The following is a 23160-nucleotide window of genomic DNA, read 5'->3' on the forward strand; positions in this document are numbered from 1 at the left end:
GATTGCGGGTGCGCGATATATAGTTAGTACAACTAACTATATATGGAATTTCAATGGTTTTGTGTGAGTAAAATAAGGTTTTTTAAATGCTAATTCCTAACTATATATGGTCTATAACCTATGGTTTTTTCAGTGAATATATATATATATATATGCGATTCAATAGAATTCTGCCAATTTACGTCAGACACCTGCCTACAAGTCGTCGGTGCCAGCCGTGGTGGCAGAAGCCACATAAGAACCAAATCCCAACTGAGAAGGAGGCGGCACACCCGTATCAGCCAAGGAAATATATTTAAACAAAACAAGGCATTTCAGCCGCACTGGCCTTTGTCGACAAAGGCCAGTGCAGCTGAAACGTGTTGTTTTGTTTAAATAAATTTCCTTGGCTGATACGGGTGTGCCGCCTCCTTCCCAGTTGTGATTTGGTTCTTTTGTGATGTATATATATATATGTAAACATATTTAAACTTAACAGAATCACACATTCACTGGATGATGTCATCAGTGATGTAATTTGAGATGTCATCAATGATGTCCCTGACCATGCCATGAATGATGTACTATGTGACGTCATCAGCAGTGTATTGCGGGGGCGTGAGTTATAGTTAGCTCAACTAACTATAACGGCTGAATTTCTCTGGTTTTGTATGAGTGAAATGCCCAACTAACTATAACGCTCCTGAAACCTGTGGATTTTTCAGTGAATTGCTAATGTTTTCTTAATGCTAATTTCTAACTATAACGTCCCTGAAACCTATGGATTTTTTAGTGAAAAAAAATATATACATATAGTCCCTGAAAAAACTACAAGTTTCAGGGACGTTATAGTTAGTTGGACATTTCACTCATACAAACCAGAGATGTTCGGCCCTTATAGTTAGTTAAGCTAAGTTTAACTCGTGTCCCAGCAATGCACTGCTGATGACATCACATATTATATCACTCATGGCATGGTCAGTGACATCACTGATGACATCTCAAATGACACCACTGATGATATCATCCAGTGACTGTGTGTTTCTGTAAAGTTTAAATATGTTTTATATATATATATATATATATATATATAGGCCAAGGTGTATTGAAGAATGAGTGGGTGTGTGACTGCCTGAATGGATGATTTAGTAGGTGCGTGACTGACTGTATAAGTGAGTGATTAAACATGTCTTACTGAATGCATGGGTTAGTGACTAAACTGTGTGAATGTATCAGTCTGTCTGTGGGTGTGTAAGCAGCTGCATGGGTTGGTGAGTAGCTACATGAGTGTCTATATGGGTCATTGATTGGTTGTCCGAGTAACTGTATGGGTGCCTGGGTGTTGGGGTGGGTGGGGTGGGTGTCACTTCCTGCATGACTGTATGATTAGGTGATTCACTGGGTGTATGGATTCAAGAGTGTGTCTGTGAGGGGCTGTATGCATGGGTGAGTATGTGTATGGCTGTGTTGGTGAGTGAATGGATGTCTCAGTGGCACATGTGTACGTAACTACATATGTGAAAGGCAGTATATGTGAGTGTTGGAGTATATAAATGACTATGTGAGAGTGAGTAATCTTGAGAGTGGCTCTGTGGATGAGTGTATGCTTGGTTCAGTGTTTGTATAAATAAGAGAGTAAGTATGTGTTAGTATCTGTGTGAATCAGTGAGATGGTGTGTGTGACTGTATAGGTGAGTAAATGGGAGTGTGATTGATTCTTTGCATGACTGACTAGCTGTGGAATTAACTCTATGGGTGAGTAGCAGTATGTGAGTGTCTTTATAGGTATATGAGTGCATATGACAGTGGCTGTATTGATGAGTGATTGCATGTATGAGTGACTGTATGGGTCAGTTTGTGGATGTGTGTGTAGACCTAGGAATCAGTGAGTGGGTATGTAGTAATTGGTATTGGTGTGCCTATGGTTTCGAGAATGGTAGTCTGCATTTTAGAGTGGGTGTATCAAAGGTTATATTAGGGTGTGAGGAAGTACATTAGATTATCACGTGGATGATTTTATCAGTGATGTCATCAGTGATGTCATTTGAGATGTCATCAGTGATGTCACTGACCCTGTCATGAGAGATGTAATATGTGATGTCATCAGTAGTGCATTGGGGGGGGGGGGGCGCAAGTTATACTTAGCTCAACTAACTATAGAGTCCGCATTTCTCTGGTTTTGAATGAGTGAAATGTCCAACTAACAAAAACGTCCCTGAAACCTGTGGTTTTTTGCGTGAATTTCCAAGGTTTTTTAAATGCTAATTTCTAACTATAATGTCCCTGAATCCTATGTTTTTTTAGTGAATTTCGAAGGCTTTTAAAATGAACATTTCTAACCATAACGTCCCTGAAATCTGTTTTTTTTCAGTGAATTTCTAAGGTTTTTTAAATGCTAATTTCCAACTATGCCTACAGAGGTAGGACATGTGCAGAAAGAGAAGAGGAAGAAATGTGCAGAAAGAAGCAATAGAAATGCAGAAAGAGGCAACAGAAGTCCAGAAAAAGGAAGAAATGTGCAGAAAGAAGCAAGAAATATGCAGAAAGAACCAACAGAGGTGCAGAAAGAAGCCTTGTTGCAAAGTCATCCTGTGCCCGGGGCACCCCCAACTTTTTGCTGACTGGTACTGCCCCCTGTGATGCCAACTAATTTCTACCTCACCCATTCCCTTGTTTGCAATACAGCTGCACAGGGCATGGGTTCACCAGCTGTCACCTATCACCTGTACCCCTGTTAATGATTCCTTGACACCTGTTCCTTCGCCAGTCCATCTGTACCCCGTTATCACCAATGCAACGGATCCCTGTGTTTACCATTCCACCTGCACCCCATTTCTTATCAGTACACCTGCCCTGACACTTTTGCTGATGCACGTACAACCCGTCACCTTTTCATCAATTTACCTGCATCCCACCCGACTCTCATCTACCTACCCCCCAAAAGTACCAATCCACCCACCAGCTTTAACCAGCCTATGTGCCCCACATTTATTCTCAATGCATCTGAGTGTACCCCTTTATTACCTCGCCGATTGCACCCCTTTTATCACAAAATCAATACACCCATCAGTCAAAATTCCACATGCACCCTGAAATGTTTTCGGTATTGGATTTTTTTTTAATAGAATTGCTGTGGCTGTAATACATTTATGAAATAAAGTGTTTTCTCACTGAAGTGCACCCATTTTATCACCAATCCATCTGAACCCCACCTGCTCGTATTTCATCTGCACCCCATTTTGTTTCAGTTCATCTGCACCGCATTAGTTCTCACTCCCCCAGCGCCCCTAAAAGTGCCTGGCCTTCCACGCCTCTCTCTCTCTTGCAAGGTGTCTGCCCTCCAGTCAACCCAGCCCACCCATCATTCCACCCTGTTCCTCCCCTGCCCCCTTGGCAGCCCCCACCGGCTCCACGCCCCGTTTTTGACCCGGCTGCATCTTCTCTGGGTGCAGTGATATAACATTGCCTCCACAGACCTCACGGTGTGGGGGGCCCCTTTGGCACTGTGCACAGGCCCCTAACTGGGTCTGGAGTGTGGGAGGAGGGGGGAAGGGGGGAACCCTGGTCCTCCATGCACCTTGCAGGGGGCCCGCTTAAGGTTTTTTAACCCCACGATATGGGTGGCATGCTGGGGCGGAGCACACATATGGGCCCCAGATGCTCCCACCCCAGGTGTCCCTGCCATGAGGCTGCAGGGGGTGTCAGGCCAGCTTCAATGAGACACAAACTGGCACCCCAAACCCTACACCCAAACGACCCACCCATTTCCCGATGGAAATTTCCGTTCATCAGTTACAAATGATAGCTGAGGGGTCAGTTAAATTTTTTACAGAAAAATGTCTGTTAAATAAAAACATAACTAAACACACCAGATACCAGGGACTGAGGTCAGAGGGCAGCTAGAAATCACCTGGAACTGTACCATAGTAGTAGAGTAAAAACACAAACTGTTATGGTAGTAGGAGAACTATTTTTAATTGGCCAGCTTGGTGGCATGACCCTTCTGCTGTGCCAGGTATGATCAAGTCTTATCTACGAAGGGGGCCAATGATGGCCACCGGATGTTGCCAGCTTCTAATGTGTATTCAGGTTGGAAGTGTAAATGAACACTTACATACAGAGCGCTTCAGGCCTCAATTTTGACTTTTTTTCCGAAGCGCTGCAGTTTTGCCCAATGATAGGCTGGTGAAGTCTTGCTCAAGATCACCCAATGTGTAAAATGGGTGAGCTGGGGTTAGCACTAGGTCTGTACCCTCCTCCCAGAGCGATCATACATTGTGGAAACCAACCTTTTCTAATCCTGTAAGGGGGTTGAAATACATCCCGGCGGTCTCTGGTTATTTATGTCCCTTTCACTGTGAGTGAATTGGCAGATTCATGGCAAAAACACAAAGCTCAGTTTTCGGGGCTGTGGGGGAGGGGTGCACCTGCTTGGCTGCTCCCAGAAGCACTGCAGTGTGGACAGCTGACCGCGCCCGGCCACATACCCCCATGTGAATCAGCACAAATTGAAAATCTTCGCCACAATTTGAAATATAGGATCCTTGCAGGATTGCAAATCCCGGCGTCTTCCTCGGGGGCTGTTGCACCAGAGCAAAGGGGCCATTTGGCTCTCGTTATAGAGGGTAGTGGTCAGGCGCGGCTTACAGCGACTAACCTCACAGCGGAAATAAATACAGGCAGACACCCCCCCCCCCACTCTCCCACCTTCAATAGAATGACACTACACAGCAAGGGCGGATTGGCAAGGCGGGCATTCGGGCATGGGCCGAAGGGCCGGTGCCTCAGTGCCCTCTGTGGGCCGTTTTTTTCTCCCCTGTCCCAGACCACAGAGAGTGGACTAGGAAAAGGGTAGAAAAAAAAACCGGCCCACAGAGTGCACGGAGACAGACAGAGAAAATGAAAGCAGCCTCCCTGTGCGGCCGGACAGCGATTGTCAGCTGTGGCCTCTCCTTCACCCCTGCCCTGCCAAGCAATCAAGCTGAGGCTGGGCTGGGGAGGGGTGATTTTTTGCAAGAATCGGCCTCCCTGGGGGCCAGGTGTTTCTCAGGCCTTTGAGCCATTTTCACCTCGGCCCCCCTGGGGCCCATGCAGCCCAGAAACGGTGTTAGTCTTAACACCTCGCCCACAGCCCTTCACATTAAGGGCATAGTGGGTGAGGAAGAATGGGTCTTGCTGTGGGGGCCAGGTGATGTTTGGAATTTTTTTATTTTATTTATTTATTTATGCGATTTTATATCGCGCGGACTTTACCCGAAGGTGTCAGAGCGCTTCACACTAGGAACAGCAATAATACATGAGGAGAAAAATTACGTGGACAAATTACAAAAGCAAACGTTAAGTTACATGAATCAAAAGTGACAATAGTGAGCAACCAAAATACATGAGGTAGCAATAGGTACATTACAGGAGGAAAAAGTGATATGTGTGCAGGTTACAAAAGCGTACAAAGTACAAGTAGAGGTATAATACTGCAATAAATGGCAGACACTCCAGCACAAGAACAAACGTTACGTAGGCAATGGTGGCACTTGTGCAAGTATCTAAAGCAAACAAAAGTGAGAGGTAGCATACATTATGATACCAGAGAAAAGTGACGTGTGCAAGTTACAAAAGGTTACCATACACAGGTACAAGGGTAATACTACAGTAAATGGTAAACACTCAAACTGCCAGAACACACTGGGAAGGCACTTCCCATGCTCCAGCTTCACCTCAGCCTCCCTCCTGGCTACCTGGCTACCTTGGATGACCCAGAAAGCTGTGTTTTGTGCTCCCCTGCCAGGACATTTTCCCGAGGCCTAGAGGGCTGATTAATTTACTAATTGCAGGGGCCTTAACTCTGTTCATGTGCTCCTGAGCTGAAGGTCTGGGGAGGGCTAAGTAGGTTAGTAATAGCAGGGGCTTTGCTGCTTTTCAGGTGCTCCTGTGCTGGAGGGCTGGAATAATTTTGTGACAGAAAGGGGCCTTGCTATTTTTTTTAGTTGCTCAGCATGTAGGCCATTGTCACCTTGGCCCTGTGTCCTGTGCAAGAACAGTATCCTCCCCACTTTCATTCCTTGTCTGTGTAAAAGGTGTTTCATGAAAGGGCACGCCCCTTGAATGTGGGCCACGCCCCTTAAATATGGGCCACGCCTCTTGAATGTGGGCCACTTTTTTCGTCAGTGCCCGGGCCGAATTGTGATCCCAATCCGACCCTGTACACAGGCTTAGTAAATACCTCCAGGTGCAGACAGCCGGCCTTGGCCAGGGCACACCGTCTCCTGGATCCCTAGGGGCGTAAATCAAGCCCCCTTCTCGCGCCGACCCCCTCGGGGCAAGTGACGTGTGAGGGGGTTTTTAACGCCCCTTAACTACCAAACGCTGTTGACAGTTCCTGACCTGGCACTGTGCAAACGCAAGAGTGAAAGGGTAAAGTGAACAAGCACTGCTCCTTACAAGTTTTTTTATGTTAAATACCACTTTAATAAAACACGCTGATAATGACAGTAAAAAAACAAGTATGTAGCTGAAAAGCACTATTTATGTGCCAATTGATATCGTTTCCACCGTTGTCTTTTGTGGTTTATAGTCCTGAATCCTTTCTCTTTCATTTATCTGTTAGGGCATTTTGTACAGTGCCTACTGAGGCCTTTGGTGGCTTCTTAGTGCTGTAGTTAGCCAGAGAAGCACCAGGACTCACCTAGTCTTTCTATTTACCTCTAGCAGCCATGGTTTGAACCTGAACCAGTGTCCCTGGTTGGGTCCAGCGAGCAGCAGAGCACATCCAGGAACCGCATGTAAGAAGTCAGGCCAGGCACTGTGCCAGCTTCACCCGCCCTCCTGTGCGGAGGATCACCAGCCTTCCTGTGTGGTCCCTGGAGCAGAGACCCACCCATAGGTAGTCAAGGGGTTCAGTAACACCAATAAAGGCCCCCAGCCCAAAAAGTACTCGCTTCTGGGCACAGATATGTTCTTCGCCTGGATGCTGCGTGGTGGGCGATGGGTGTGGTGCACCAGAGCTGTAGCCAGGGGTCGCTAGCCTCATGGTTATCCTTCGGGGCTCTGCACTCTGCGGCTGCGCCTGAGCCTGGACCTGGACCCGGAGCAGCAACTCGATGAAACACGCGCATTAATTACTTTGTACCTCAATGAGGGATTCAGCAGCACGTACCAAGGGCTATAACACCCCTTTGCATGTACAATACATACTTGGGTTATGTTCATGCACATACTTGTACCTTACTTTCAGAGCATTTCTTATCTAGTTAAAGAAGCCCCGGGAGGTGGCGGTCCCCGGGCTGCGGGGGCCTGAGCGGCCCCTGCATATATTTACATATTGCCCCCAGACCTGGCCCACCCGGGGGTTCATTAAAACGAAGCCCTGGAGCCCGCGCCTTGTTTTAATTTTTTTAGCTGGATTTGCGCATCCAACGTGTATTCGGCCGTTTAAAAAAATATATATGCTTTTTTTGGGCCTGTGAGTCCTTCTGGGAACCCCTTAGCATGCCTAGGGGGTCAGGGGGTTTCTACACTGCCCTGTTTTCTTGTTTTTCACCTTTTATTCTTCTGTTTTCTTGTGACTCGGTTACTGAGTCACAAGATGGCTGTTAACACGTCCTGGTTTGGAGTGTTGGCAACCAATCAGATGTCAGCTCGTGCTTGGGAGGAGTCGCAACTCCTCCTCTGTGCTCAGATATCGATATATTTCTTTTTTTAATTTCTCAGGAACGACTGAACAGATTTACACTATTTAAAAATAATGTTGCTTTCTGGACCAAGACCTACCTTTTTTGCCAAATTTGGTGCAATTCAGTTTAGCAGTTCGGGCTGTAGCTTTGTCTAAAATTCCTATGGAATTTAACATGGAGAAAATGTGTTTTGGGACCCCCTTTTTTCTCAGCCCCCGCTTGACGAATCAGCCCGAAACTTTTAAGACAGGAGCTGACCAAGGAGCCTCATTAGTTTTAAAAATTGTGTGGAGATTCTTTAAATGATGCCAAAGTTATTGAAACTAACTATAACTACCTACTCGCGACCGCCAGTAGGTAATATATATATATATATATATATATATATATATATATATATATATATATATATAATGTATATCAACCTTGAGGTCAGCTTGCAATCTCCAGTTTCGGGCAGTTGCCCTTGATCACATCAGGCTATATACATATGGCCATAGATATATATATATATAGATATAGATATATGTATATATGTATTCCATAAGCAAGGTGATGTAAAGGATGCCCAGCCTCTCGGGTTGGGGCCTGTAGGGCGCATCACTTCCATATATTCCACCAGAACAAACACCTACTCCTCCATCCGTGCAAGCAGGCTCAACCAGTTGTGCACCAGTGATAATCCTTTCTTCAAGCGAGTTCCTTGGCATAACGTGTTTCAACTACTGCGATTCTTAATCAAATGCATCGCATGAGTGTGTACATCTGTTTGCTCTTTTAAACGTGGCTTCAAAGACACTGAAGAGGGACTATGAGGTTCAAGTATTCTGTATAAATACAAAGAAAGCAATCTGTCTGATTTATGAACATTTCATGCAGTTGTTAATGCATTATTAATATCTGCTTAACTTTCAGGATCACCAGTTTGTTTCTTTGCACTGGATTCACTTTACTTATTGAGAGGACCACAACTATCATATTATATACATAATAATTGAATAGAAGCAATAAATGACAAAAGCCTTTATCTCTTTCTTGCTCCACGTGGATGGCACTGTGCTAATCCTAGGCTTAGAAACTTTGATAGAAAAGTAGATATTTGAGGTGAGCAAATTCAGAGTGTCGGTGGTGTTGTGGGATGCTGTACACAAGAGCTGCTCTCCACCTAAACCTAGGAACTACCCAGAGTTCTCTGCAAAGGTAGTGTAAGAAACCAGTTACATTCAACAATTCATTGAGTGCCCACTGTCACATGTTAAACCTATTCAACCCCTTTAATTGAATTTGTAAAGTTTGCAGTACCTGCTCAATCTTGATGAGGAAGAAATCGAGTATGTCTCTAGGGGAAGATGAATCCAGTGTTTTTTCATTTTCCCTCGCTTTCTTTAAAATAAAATCATGCAGCTGTTGAAAATGTTTGAATAGCTGACGGTGTGGTCCAGGGATATAATCCATGATCTCTGGGAAAATGTGATAGAGCTTTAAAGGAGAAGAGAGATTTCAGGTGATTCAATTGTAAAATGCATGTTTGCACAAATGCAACAACAGGGCACGCCATTCAGCTTTTTACTTAGCAGTGTTGAAAACGAATGTAAGCTGCACTTGTACCCACATCTTTAAATTGACAGACTCTGGACATTTTCTTGTTAGTAACTCAAAGGAGAGTTAACAGGTTGTTTCAAACACCAATGACATGGTCCTTGATTCAAATATTACAATTATATTAATTCATGAACCATCCTCTGCTAGTTGTAATTTCAAACTAACTGCTATTTATATAGAGCTTAGTACACCTGCTGAGACATTGAGGTGCTTTCCAGAAAGTAGCATGAGACTGCGGTACCCAGGATTAGAGGTATTAGTAGATTAGTAAAAACAAAAACTTTTGGGGGGGTTTATGCATGCTTCACGACCATGCAAAGCATTCCACTTTGATAGCATGGGAATTCACATGCACCTGTGTGGAAGCAAACTGCAGAACAAAATAGTCACCAAAGTATCTGCTGACAGCCTCACAGCCAAGCCAGAAACAAAAATCCATGCAAGCCAATGACTGCCCTCTCCCCATCCACGCCACTACTGGAGAGAAACAGCACAAATCATCCAGTTAGCCAATACACCATTAACAGCACAACAATGTCATGTGCGGATTCCCAAAAGCTCAAGCTCAAGCCCAGGCAGCTGGTTAAACTGACACCCACCCTGAACTGACTCCCCTGCCCCCCACGGAAAGCACAGTACCTCCACCCAACCAAAACATGCACGCTAGGCCCCCACTCTGTTGGCAGAACCAAGCCCGCCCCTCATGGACAACACGCTCAAGTCATTTTACTGAGCTGCCCTACGCGAATTCAAAAGGGCAGGAATGTACCATATTTCCGCGCCAGGATACTATACTATTTAGTAACAGAGCGCGCTACAAAAGCCTCTATAATAATATAATAATTCCTGTCCTTTCAGCCAGCGCTGGCGCACAATTAGCAGCCATGCACCAAACCAGGTACTTTTGTACCATGGTACAAGGGTGTCTGTGTTGTTAGCATGATTGTTTTTGTTCAGGAAGGGACATCTTCCTGCACTAAAACAATCACAAGAGATATTTTCCTCATTACTTGTGTGCATCAGGATGTAAACATTTCTCCTTGGTATGTCTGCTGTAGTGAGCAGCAAGGTAATGGTGCTGCCCCAGGTTAACAAGATATTATAAATCTGGGGTGACATAAAAGTACATGGGTGTTGTGTGGGAACACCCACAGCAACACCCATGGAACGCTTCTTTGACCCAGAGTAAGGCAAGGCAGCGACTTGCGCTGCTTAGCCTTACTCCATATCTAGAAGTCCATGAATAGACATACATGGGGGCTTTACATGGGATTGTAGATATGGCTAATCCGTATACGATCTAGTGGTGAACGTGGCTCGTAAATAAGCCTCTATACTTCCTAAGGGTAAGTCATTAAGTAAAGACAGTAGTAAACGTGTTTAAGTTTCGTTCAGTTATGAAGTCTTTCTTTCGCCCCATTTCAACATTTCAAAGGTATACACCTTCCAAGAAAAGTAAACTGGGATTATGGGTAATCATTCTCCTGATCTGGCTCTCACAACTCCGCAATATATAAAAAGTGTAAGCCACAAAAATAGATGAAGCTGGGGTACTTCAGTCCTAGTTGTCACACAAAACTAGCTCCTAGCACTACTTTCAAAGTGTAATCCAAAATGACATGCTATAGACCTATCTGTTGTCTGAAACATATTGTCACACCATGGCATACTGGAATCCTAACAAAGGTTCAAGGTAACAATACATACAACAAACCCAAATCTAAACAATAAAATAAAATGTGCCAATTAAAGAAATCAGTAAAAAGGAGAGAAGAGAAAAAGGGGGAGAAGAAAAAGAAGAAATAATCCAAGTACAAATGATTACAAATTATTGAAAATGTATTCACAAAATGTTTTAAGTGCTAAAACATGTAAGACAATGTAGCTCAAGACAGTACAGAAACAACAAAAATGAATAAGCAGTACAATGTGTAACCAAACAGGTAGCTGAGGAAAGGAATTATACAAACATAAGAAGTTCAGGACAAAACTGGAACAACACAAAGCAAATCAATGCGTCCTTCTTCAGTCATTAATAAGAATTGACTTAAATGTGTAGGCCTCAAGGTCACTAATTGAAATATCAATACACAGAAAGGAATCTTTTTTTGACAAAGTTCTTGATACCCAGTCCTTTCTGGTCCCTGGGAAACTCTCTTCTTTTGGAGCTTCTTCAGTTGCGGCCACATATGTGCATCAACGACATTTCGACCATTGTAAAAATACACAGTCATCATCAGGCCAAAGCAATAATTATCTGCGCGTCCAAATGAATTGAGTAAAACATCTATGAAATGAAATCCAACCCCAAAAAAACTCCAGATTGTGTTGGATCCGCCAAGAAATTGGAAGAGAGTTGGAGTGATTAAAAGACGAAATGTGAATTATATTGTTGTGTCCAATGGATCATGAAATCAATGATCCCACACATGAAAGTAAAAAAAAACAAATACAGTAAACCAAGCCAACTGAATTTGGCAAAGAAATTGCAGCATGTGATCGCCTTAGCTATTGATAATGTGCTCATGACTGTCTAATGCAATTACTACATTGAGTACAGCCAGGAAAATGTATGAGGGTGGTGCTAAAAAGGTCCAGTAATAAACGTTGGGCTCTCATTCACCTGTGTGTCTTGCATTAATTGCATCACAAGTGTACACAAGGAGATGCTAGATGGAATGTTGAAACTTTTCAGATGCTCACCAACCAGTCACAGACCTGGGTTGAATCCTTCATCGTTCCTTAGCTCACTTCACCACCCTTGTTCAGACCCAGACATATGCAAATCAGTCTTGACCCTGTTCCCCATGGGAACATTCCAGCCCGAACTGCCAAGCCAAGTCTTTCCTGGACCGGAAATAAGCATCCTGGAACCAGTTCTGGGGTACCTGCAACTATCAGCCAGGCTAACTTGAATCCAGTGGCAAAGTGAGCAAGGCACCCATGTCTGGCATACCCTGCAAACTAAGGGCACGCAAAGCAAACACAAGAAGATGATAGACGGAGCAGTCGAACATTTCAGACACTCAACCCAAGTCACAGATCTGGGTTGAATCGGTCATCGTTCCTTAGCTCACTTCGCCGCCCCAGTTCAGATCAAATCAGTCTTGACCCTGTTCCTCATGGGAACAGTACAGCCCGAACTGCCAAGCCAGGTCCTCCCTGGCCCGGAAACAAGCATCCTTGGACCAGGTTTCGGGGTAACACCCCTTATCAGCCAGGCTAGCGTGACTGCAGTGGCAAAGTGAGCCCGGGACCCACAAGGTATCCCGCAGACATATTTCCATTTAAACTATCTTCAACATCACTGCAACGTTTCTAAACCGTCAGTTATCAAGTAAGTAGAACTGAAATGTTGGGTTAGCCAGTGATTCTCAAACTTTTTCAACTCTCTGCTCCCTTGACCCATTGGGTTATGCAAAAGGGTAAACCCGGAATCACTCGGACCTGGGTGCTAGATAGTATATAATAGGGTGATCCCAGTATTATAGCATCAAAAGTGCTTAAACAAGAAGACAATTCAAAATACAATTCAGTTGCAAAATGCAAAATACAAACATAACTGTTTGTTTCAGTGTTATTTATTCACACTGAAACTGATCGTCTTTTCTTCAGGCAAATCTTGACGTGCATACATTTTTAATACAGTTTCAACATGACAGTGCCCAAAGTGAGAAGAATGGTAGGGGGAGACTGTGATTCAGGTGGGGTAGTGAGGTAAAGTTAAAATGGTGACAAAAAATCACACACATTTCTGGCATATATTCTTCATATGCCTGCAAAGCAGGTAGTCAAGTACACACTCATCACAGTACAAAATATCTGTACAGCTTTGCCATGTAGCACAAGGTTTCACAGTAAGGTAAGTACTGTTGAAAGGGCTGGCAATTATCAAGTGTTGACGTTTTGACCCCAATTGGTGTGTAGGTTTTTCAAGCCTTACTCGAGGGGTCTTCCTCAGGACAGTTGGTGGGTGGTGTGGGGTGAAGGGGCACCTGCAAATGACAAAGGATGGTGTGTCACATCCAAGCTAAGATAAAAACCAAGGTTAACATAGTCCCATGAGCTGGGCTAGGCCATTATATTTACCGTAAGTGAAAAAAGGAAGGACCTCTCACTAATCAATGGTGGTGAATCAAGGGGTTCTGTGGCTCTAGTGGTATAGTCACGGGCATTTAAGGTAGTTATGGTGATATCGATTAAACACACACAGTTGGATATTAGTTTTTTCTAATGGGATATTGAGTAGATAAACATGACGCATACACAGCATACTTACTCATGATTGTTACATTTTGTTTGTAGTGATGATTCCCTGATGAAGGGCGGTATTATCACGCCCGAAATGCATTGGATTTGAAAAGAAATTGTGTTGCTGATTGAAATATGATGAAATATTTACAAAAAAATCAAACGTAACAAATTAAGAAAAAAACACTGAAAATAAATACGTAAATAACGAAAGGAACCATGGTTTGGAATCTTCTTTTGTAACAAGAGGAGAACAAGGTGTGCCCAAAGGGATGTCCTCAGTGGTCCACTAAAGACAGTACTAGGAATTTGTATATTAAGCGCCCAGGGACGTTGGCTGCCACCTATGGAGCACCCACAATAGACTAACCCACACAGTACAAAAGTTGGAGCTGTGCACTAATCCCTAGTCAAAGCATTGAATTTTTCCCAGTCCCCGGGAAATAGTAGCACGCATCATGAGTAACTATGAAGAAATAACCAAGAGCACATAAGCTAGAGCAGAGACTTTTGCTTTAAAAGATACAGAAGCAGATCGCATATACGCCTTAATTAGGGAAGAACTATCGCAGGAATCCTCAACCCGGAGCAAGGAACAGAATGTTAGACAAATGATCTACCTATCCAAGAGACAGATTAACCAAAAGCTACATGCAAGCACACTTATAAAGTATCATCGAGCTCAGCGCATACCTCGAGGCCTAAGAATTTCCCTGAAACCTTCCCTTTGTAAAAATTCCAAATCATTCCAAGATAAGTGGTTTGCCATACTGAATAAGTGTTCTTTGGACCTCATCCTATTAATAATAGAGGAGCTATCAGGAATATTAGAAGACTTGACAAAAGAAATAGCGGAAGTGTCAATGGAACTATCAAATATGATGACTGAAGAAGAATTGTCACAAATATTGGGAGATATAAAAGATCAAATGGAAAAACATACAAGGGACATCAACGAAAGAAAAATCAGAAAATTTAAAAGGGACACCCTTGACTACAAGCTAGGGGAAGTTTACACGTGGGCAGACATCTACGCCCAAAAAAGAAGGAATCGCCCATATTCTCCTAATACTGATACATCATCCTCAGGAAGTGACACTACACAAAGGATTCAAAGACCGCAACAAAGTTCCAAACAACAGGAATCGAACCGGATAGAATAAAGGCCTCAATCAGAAGGAAGGATACAGGATAATACTCAGAATGAACAACCTACTACCAGTATTCCAGTAACTGTTAACCCTTTTTTAGAACAAGGCCAATCCCAAAAAGGAGACCCCGGAGAGGAAAGAACAAAAGAAAAAGACAAGGAGAAGGAACATCCGAACACAAGGAGCACTATGGTACCAAGGAAAGAGAAGGACAAGAAAAAGACTCAAACTTAAACCAACTGGTCATAAACATTAGTGACTACCAACCAAACTAATATGAACTCAACCTGCTACAAAGAGGAACATCGTTTGTACCCACGACTAACACGGATTTATTGGAACTTCAGGTGAGTTTTTTTAAACTCATGCGAAAATTAGGACTACGTCATTTTTTTGACAACATACTTCCTCAACAAGACAAAGCACTTGATGACCAACTATGTGGATTACGAGCCACGAGTTCCTTTCAAGCTCCAGTGAGCCATAAGACATTGGACATTTTTGAAAAAATGGTTAAACAAGACCTATCACATTTAAAATGTGACAAGCACATCAAGAAAAACATCACTCAGAAGGATATGGATTGCTTAAAAAAGTTGGCCGCTAACCCAAATCTAAGGTTCACCAAAGCTGATAAGGGTGGAGCCCTAATCATTATGAATGAATCGATGTATGAGAAGAAAGTTTTTGAACATATTTCAGATGGAAACACCTACATGAAATTGAGTGGTAATCCAACGATGGAATTTACCAACAGTTTATGCGTTATCATTGAAAGAGCTTATGAAATGGGCGTGATCAACACAAAAACAAAAAACTTTCTCACCAAACCAAATCCTAAAAGTCCGGTATTTTACATTATACCGAAAATACATAAGAACCCATTGGATCCACCTTTACCCCCGATCGTGTCGACACGGGGCAGTATCCACGAACCCATAGGCCAACTATTAGATCGACATCTACAACCCACGGTAAAAAACATGAGAACATATGTCAAGGACACGACGGATTTTCTATTAAAACTGAAGAGTATAACAATAGAACCGGAAGAACCTCTTATCATGTGCACAGCAGATGTACGTTCCTTATATACCTCGATACCACACTTGCTGGGAATGGAAGCAATAGAGAAAGCTTTACTAAATACTGATCTGAGTCATGAACTACAAACATTTCTTATGGAACTCATGACATTCACTTTGTACCAAAGTTACTTCCGATACAAAGATTCATGGTACCAACAGCTCACAGGAACAGCTATGGGAAATTCGGCGGCGCCTGTATACGCCAACATCTTTATGCAGGAGTATGAAGAAACCAATATTTTCTCCAAAAAAATATGGAAAGATAACATCAAATTCATGGTGTGGTACATTGATGATATATTCATCATGTGGAAATCATCAAAAGAATTATTGCAGTCTGCTCTGGTTGAATTTAATGAAATGGATAACCGGATACAATTGACTTGGGATATTTCAGACACCACAGTAACATTTCTGGATGTTAGAATAACACTCACGGTAAAGGGATTAGAAACCAGCTTGTATCGGAAAGAAACAGATAGGAACAACATGTTACATTTCACAAGCTTTCATCAACCTAGTCTCAAGAAGCACTTACCCTACTCACAGATGACAAGAGCGAAGAGAATCACATCGGACAGCACTAAAGTAGATACAACGTTGGAAGAAATGACAACAAGATTTTTGAACAGAGGGTATCCAAAAGAAGTGATAGAAAATGCAAAAAAAAGGGTGAATGCCATTGACAGAAAAGACCTCCTAAAACCAGTATTTAAACAGGCAGAAGCTCGGATAGTAGCAGTGTCTAAGTATTCTACGCAAAGTCACAATTTCAAGAAAATTATCACCAAACGTTGGAAGATGCTCAAATTGGAACCAGATTTTCACAAATCTTTCGATCAAACACCATTATTTGCACATACCAGAGCCCACAATTTGGGGGAAATCTTGAAACAACGTCCACAGAAGATCAGACAATATAAGGGTACGAAACCATGCCTAAACTGTGGGAATTGCAACAGTATCATCAAAGGCAACAAAATAAATCATCCCATGAAAGGACACGGGATCAAACTAAGGGTGAATGCGACATGTGAAACGAAAAATGTAATCTACGCATTGAAATGTCCATGCGGTAAATTATACATCGGTAAGACCGAAAGGAGCATTAAGACAAGATTAACGGAGCATAAGTCAAATATTCGGATGAAAAACACTAAATCATCAGTAGCCACACACTTCATGGAGGCGCAGCACAACATATCCCAATTGAAATATATGATACTGGAGATGGTGGAAAAAACTGAAGGAAGGGATAACACTAAATTTATGCTGCAACGAGAACATTTCTGGATTCACAAATTAAGTACCCAGAGCCCGGATGGGCTCAATGAACGTATGGAACTGTCCTGCTATCTTTAATAGACTCTATGAGTTTGTATTCCTTTCTCTGATAAAAGGAAACCTGCCAAGTAGAATTTAAATGTCAAAATATGAGTTAAATATGCATTTACTGTGTAACTATGTCATTCTACCTCACACACACCCATTGCATCATAACGATAGCTCACCAGCTTGGGGATCGATGTTTGACTTCTAAGCATGTAGGGGTTCAATTCCCACGTGTTTTAATTAATATTTTTCACATTGAACTTATGATTGTTTTTTACATTTCACAATTAGGATCGAGTATCTATTTGCACTTAGACACTGGCAGGTAGCTCCCATGATTAACTATTGGAGGAAAGCATTAGAGACGCGAGCACGAATCTCGCGGTTAAGGGTCGGGTTTTTACGATCACGTGAACGGAACATTATCCTATAGGGGACCCTGTTGTTGGTTAATAGGGTGAGCAATCCGAGAGGAGGTTGTTGGAAGACAGGCGGCAAGGAGATGAAGATACGCCGTCACACGGCGTTTCAGGTTAGTTTAAAAGGAAGTTAGTAGGATGTTGGTAGATAACTAGTGAGAGGCTTACTAACGCTCATTCAGCAACTTGACAGTGGTCATTGGTTTTTTTGTTACAGTAATTTATGAACGAAGTCCAAACGCGACACGTAAGTGATACACAAAAGAGAGGACATGTGGTGGTATAGTCACGGGCATTTAAGGTAGATATGGTGATATCGATTAAACACACACAGTTGGATATTAGTTTTTTCTAATGGGATATTGAGTAGATAAACATGACGCATACACAGCATACTTACTCATGATTGTTACATTTTGTTTGTAGTGATGATTCCCTGATGAAGGGAGGTATTATCACGCCCGAAATGCATTGGATTTGAAAAGAAATTGTGTCGCTGATTGAAATATGATGAAATATTTACAGAAAAATCAAACGTAACAAATTAAGAAAAACACTGAAAATAAATACGTAAATAACGAAAGGAACCATGGTTTGGAATCTTCTTTTGTAACAAGAGGAGAACAAGGTGTGCCCAAAGGGATGTTTTCAGTGGTCCACTAAAGACACTACTAGGAATTTGTATATTAGGCGCCCAGGGACGTTGGCTGCCACCTATGGAGCACCCACAATAGACTAACCCACACAGTACAAAAGTTGGAGCTGTGCACTAATCCCTAGTCAAAGCATACTTTTTTTTATCTCACTTACAGTACAAGATAGCACCCCTATGAAAGTAGGCCCCAATGTAAAAGTGTTTCTGCACTTGAGGAATATTTGCATGCACGTCCATTTCTACCCATGTCATATGTGCCAACATATCCATATCAGCAGGGTGGCTCATCATTTTTTTAACTCCATACTGCGTTATTTTAGCTGTCTCCTCTCTGAAATTGCTTTCAATTCAATCTAAGCCAAATAACCCCCCCCCCTTTTTTTAAACGCTCCTTTTTCTTGCTTCCAAATGTTGGCAATATGCTGGATAAGGCGTTTTACTTCCCTGTGCTCATGGAGAGAGTAGACCTGTCTGGAAGTGTGTGCACTGAAAGAAATGCGTATTGGAAGTACCTATGGTGCAAGTACACATGTCAATACTTAATAACACTTAGTGTGTTTGAGAGACAAGGCCACTGTACTGTTCCTGCTAACTTGAATTGGTGTGAAATGCATTTGGAAAAAACCTAAACTATAAATAAGTCTAACTAAGTAAATAAGTCATCTTCCACTTACTTTGGGAGTGTTGGAAGGTGGGGATCCAGTGAAATATGGAGGTCATCTCCCACGACATGTCATCAATTAAACTTTACATTACCAGCTTAAGGCTTGTCACTTACAGATCATCAACAGCATGCGTTTAAGTCTGATTAGTTTACCTGAAACCAACAAACCCTTCAACATTAAATGCATTAAGTGCTTGGAGCATGGCCCCCCTGGTTAGTTTTGACAGCATCCCAGGTTAGACATGTGACTGGTTGTGGAGGAAGGACCTAAACCATTCAAGAACAGAGCCATCTATTCCCATCCTGATTTTGAGGAGTTCGAGTAGTTTTTCATGGTTGACCATGTCGAAGGCCGAGGATAGATCTAGGATGATTAGGAGACAGGTTTTGCCTTGGTCAAGGGCTTGTAGGGCATCATCCACAATGTGGAGAATGGTGGTTTCCATGTTGTGCCCAGGCCTGAAACCAGATTGGAAGTCATCTAGTACGTGGAAGTTTTTGATGTGTTGGCTCAGCTGCTGTGGCACACACTTCTCCAGAGCTTTAGCTAAGAATGGGATATTAGAAATAGGTCTAAAGTTGTCAGGGGAGGCAGGATCAATGAAGTTTTTTTTAAATAGGGAGGACTTGACCAGCTTTCAGAGAGTCGGGTATTTATCCCTGAAGAAGGGAGGCGTTAATTATTGCTGTCCAGCTAGGAATGATGGATTGGGCGGTGGCAGCTAGGCAGTTAGAGGGGACTGGGTCATTAAAGTGGTTGTTCGGGTTTAAAAGGAGATGTGTCTTCTGGAACAGGCATGTCTGCCTCTGAATTCTCCAGATAGGTAAAAAATGCCTTGTGTTAATTAGATTATTAAGACCCTTCACATTAAGGGTAAGGACCCTAAAATATGTAACTGTCATTGTTCTACCCATTAGACCTAAAAGCTGTGTTAAACATCATTGTGTCTGTAGTGGAACAGCCAGTATTTTGTCCGTCGGACCCTATTAATATCTAACATGTACTGTGGTGTGACAGCTGTAGAGATGAGTGTAACCACAAACTAAGACATCACAAATGGAAAACAGGAGAGAGTGCCAATAAAAACATGAACATACTATTGGGAGAATGGACTTACAGTTCCAAGTGTCCAGAGAAGAGGGATCCAGACAGTGGCCACAGTTTCCAGACCCCCCACCCAGCCAGCTATCAATATTAATGTTGACAGTTATGTACCCAGCCATGTTATGAGGAGTCAGACTTGGCCAGCGCCATAGCAATCGACCCCAGCACCGTCTGTTTTCCTTTGGCGATCATCATAGGTTCCGGGCGGATACTCCCCATCCTCATGACATGTCCACGCTAGCAAGTCCGGCGATTCATTGAACTGGGCAGGAAGGTCTTCGATGGCGATCTGTCAGCAGCTAAATCTATGCCTAAAACACAACATGTCTCCTCCATGGATTGCAGCTGGAAAAGCTTAGCATCCAAGTGAAAGATGAGGCTCAACAGATGACCCCATGAGCAGGACACTCCAATGTTCCACAAGTGGGAGGTAGCAGGTCGGAAATCTTATCTTTTCTGTAAAGTGATCACCGCCAAATCCTGGTAGAGTTTTGGAGTTTGGTCTCTGAATTGGATAGGATGTCTCTCCCGGGCCCTGCGCAATATATTGTCCTTTACCTGAAAATCATGGATATAAACTAAAATGTCAGTGGGAGGGGCTGACTTTGATCATGGTAGATCAGCTCTATGTGCCCGACCCGGTCAATATTTATCTCCCGGATGAGAGGGGCGTCCAGTATGAAGCGAAAGACATCTGTGACGTAATCATCAAGATCCTTTTAGGAAAGTAGTTTCCGCTTCTTATGGTTACCCCCACTTTTTGCTGATACCTCACTTTTTTGGGACTAGTCTGACTGGGAACCTGCTATCCAGGACCCCAGTCTACCTGCTTTCTCCCTTAAATTGCATGTATGTACTTTAGGTACACTTCATATTGGATACTGAGGTACCCTTTTCAGTCCCTAGTATATGGTACATCATGTACCCAGGGCATAGGTACCCCAGAGGCCTCCCATGTACTGAAGCATGTATTATGCCACCCATGAGAGGCTATTCAGAATGACACCACATGTCTGCTACAGCAGCCTGTGTAAGCTGGTGCTTGCACCACTAACTTAGATGTAGGCACACTATATCAATCTAAATCACTACACTTAAAAACCTACCAGTCACCCCTTTAGCAGGCCTTATCAATCCTGAAGGCAGAGTGCTGCTTTTTATGTGAGAGGGTGCCCCTGCATGAGCAGAGCTCCTCTGCAGCCCTCAGAGACCATTCTCCAGGGTTGTCTGTGATGCAGCCTGACATATAGGTCAAAGTGCCTTATAACCTTGCGGTAAATGCTAAATGGCTACTTAGAAACATGTTGCGTTTGGTGTCAAACACCTTGGAATGATATGATTTCACCCTTCCAAAGGTACATGTGTGGGTCATAAGTCTACCCAGTACCAGCTTTCTCGACATGGGCAGCACAAAATGGACGTTGCCCGCCACAGACATGATTCTGCTCTCCTGCTACTGAGCCAAGCTCGAGTAGAGGAAAGCATAACAATAGGCATCCTGTCACAGGGAGGTGTGACCACCTCCCAGACAGAGTTTAGTGTATTGGGGCTGGGTGGGTGTACTCTGAGAGTGCCAGAAAGTCTGCACTGGGGGAACATTTGGTGTCCCTGTGCATAGTCCAGCTCAAACCAGTTCTGGGAGCTATTGGCTCCAGCTCTGGCGCAAAACTGGACAAAGAACATGGGTGTAGCCCCACCTCTGTACTGCCCCTCCCCTAGAAGGTGTAATGGTTTGCTGGATCGTTCCACAGGAGCGCCAGGAAACTGAAGAATAGTCCTCAGCCTTCCCCTACGGCCTCTCGACTCTATCAGACTCTAGAGTATCGAGTGGCACGCCAGGGAAAAACAGGGAAACAAAACAAGGAAAGAAGGGGGAAAGAAAAAGCAGCTCTCTAACGATGGCACCACAGCAAAGGTTCTTTGTGAGCAGAACAGGCTGAAATGAAAGGAAAGGATTATTTCTGCACTAGTCATGTAACACTATGAAACATATGATGGCAACACTAACATTTAACCTACCCCTTTTATATAATAGGCTAGTAGTTAACATAGAAGGCTGCATGCGGAGGAGTCCTACTCGGCTTCTATATGTCAGCATACAAAGGAAGTCTCTTGTAACACCTGTATAACCGACAAACAAAGCATATATACTGCCCCAACCTTGATATTCTCAATTCTGAATGAGGTAAAATAGGCTCACCAATTAGTTCTGCAAGAGCAACCAGAAAGGGCATGTAGATAAGATAGATAGATAGGGCATATAGGTGTATGCAATAGGACCTTTTCCTGTTATATACTTGTTTGTTCATGGGGTGTATGCAGCACTCTGTTAAGAATATTGTCAGACTGTGAATATTGTAAATAAACCAACACAATCATAGAGTAACCAAAAGGTAGCGAAAACACGCTGTTACCGTGATTCAGAAGATAATGAGCCGTAAATACACACTGCACAGGGGTGTGGTCCACGCAAAGTCTCCCAGGTAATTTATGCTCGGGAATCACAGAGAAGCCGGGGAATGACTTCAGCCGCCTTAGATAACTTGTAATGCCAAGCCGAGGAGCAAGAACAATTCCGGTTACACCACGGAACACCGGGACTGGAAAAAAGGAACAAAATAATAAGCGATACCCTGCTGGGTAACGAGACCAAATCCGGCCACCCAACAAAGCACCAGGTAGAGGACAGGGCAATACAACAACAGCGCCCGGCTGCGTGGCGGGAGAAACTCCAACCAGACAGCGGAGCACCAGGGAAGGGAAGTGGATGTTTGCAAGGCAGCGCCCGGCTGCGTGGCGGGAGAAGCTCCAACCAGACAGCGGAGCACCAGGGAAGGGAAGTGGATGTTTGCAAGGCAGCGCCCGGCTGCGTGGCGGGAGAAGCTCCAACCAGACAGCGGAGCACCAGGGAAGGGAAATAGAAGATTACAAGACACGGCAAACCTCAGCACAGTACCGAGAGTACTGAGGTAAACGTCCACACACGGAGAACGCCCAAAACACCGGAAATGACAAAAGCGGAAGTCAGGCAAAGACACAACAGGACGGAAACGGGGCTAGGAGCTAGAACACTTGCTGCTTTTATATGTGAGGGGAATGGCTCGAGATTCGAGGCATGACAGAAGGGTCCACTGAATCTGTCCAACCCTTTCCAGTGGGTGTAAAGTGGGTTACCTGGCTACAGGACTTTAGATTTTACCTGGACAAGATTCTACTAAGAAGAAACCAAGTACTTCGACTGTGT

General features: G+C 43.4%; 1 protein-coding gene across 2 annotated transcripts in view; it reads right to left on the reverse strand.

Annotated features, from left to right (window-relative positions):
- LOC144781505 (cytochrome P450 2F2-like) overlaps window positions 1-23160 on the reverse strand; it is a 678085-nt gene that overhangs the window by 347476 nt on the left and 307449 nt on the right. The window contains exon 6 of one of the 2 annotated variants that reach the window (XM_078660390.1): window positions 8952-9128. The exons of the other annotated variant lie outside the window; for it this stretch is intronic. Within the exon in view, the coding sequence (XP_078516516.1) occupies window positions 8952-9128 (177 nt within the window). The remainder of the gene's footprint in view (window positions 1-8951; window positions 9129-23160) is intronic. 2 annotated transcript variants of the gene reach the window in all.

This window comes from Lissotriton helveticus, chromosome 9, assembly GCF_964261635.1.
Source record: "Lissotriton helveticus chromosome 9, aLisHel1.1, whole genome shotgun sequence".
In the NCBI taxonomy this organism is placed as follows: Eukaryota; Metazoa; Chordata; class Amphibia; order Caudata; family Salamandridae; genus Lissotriton; species Lissotriton helveticus.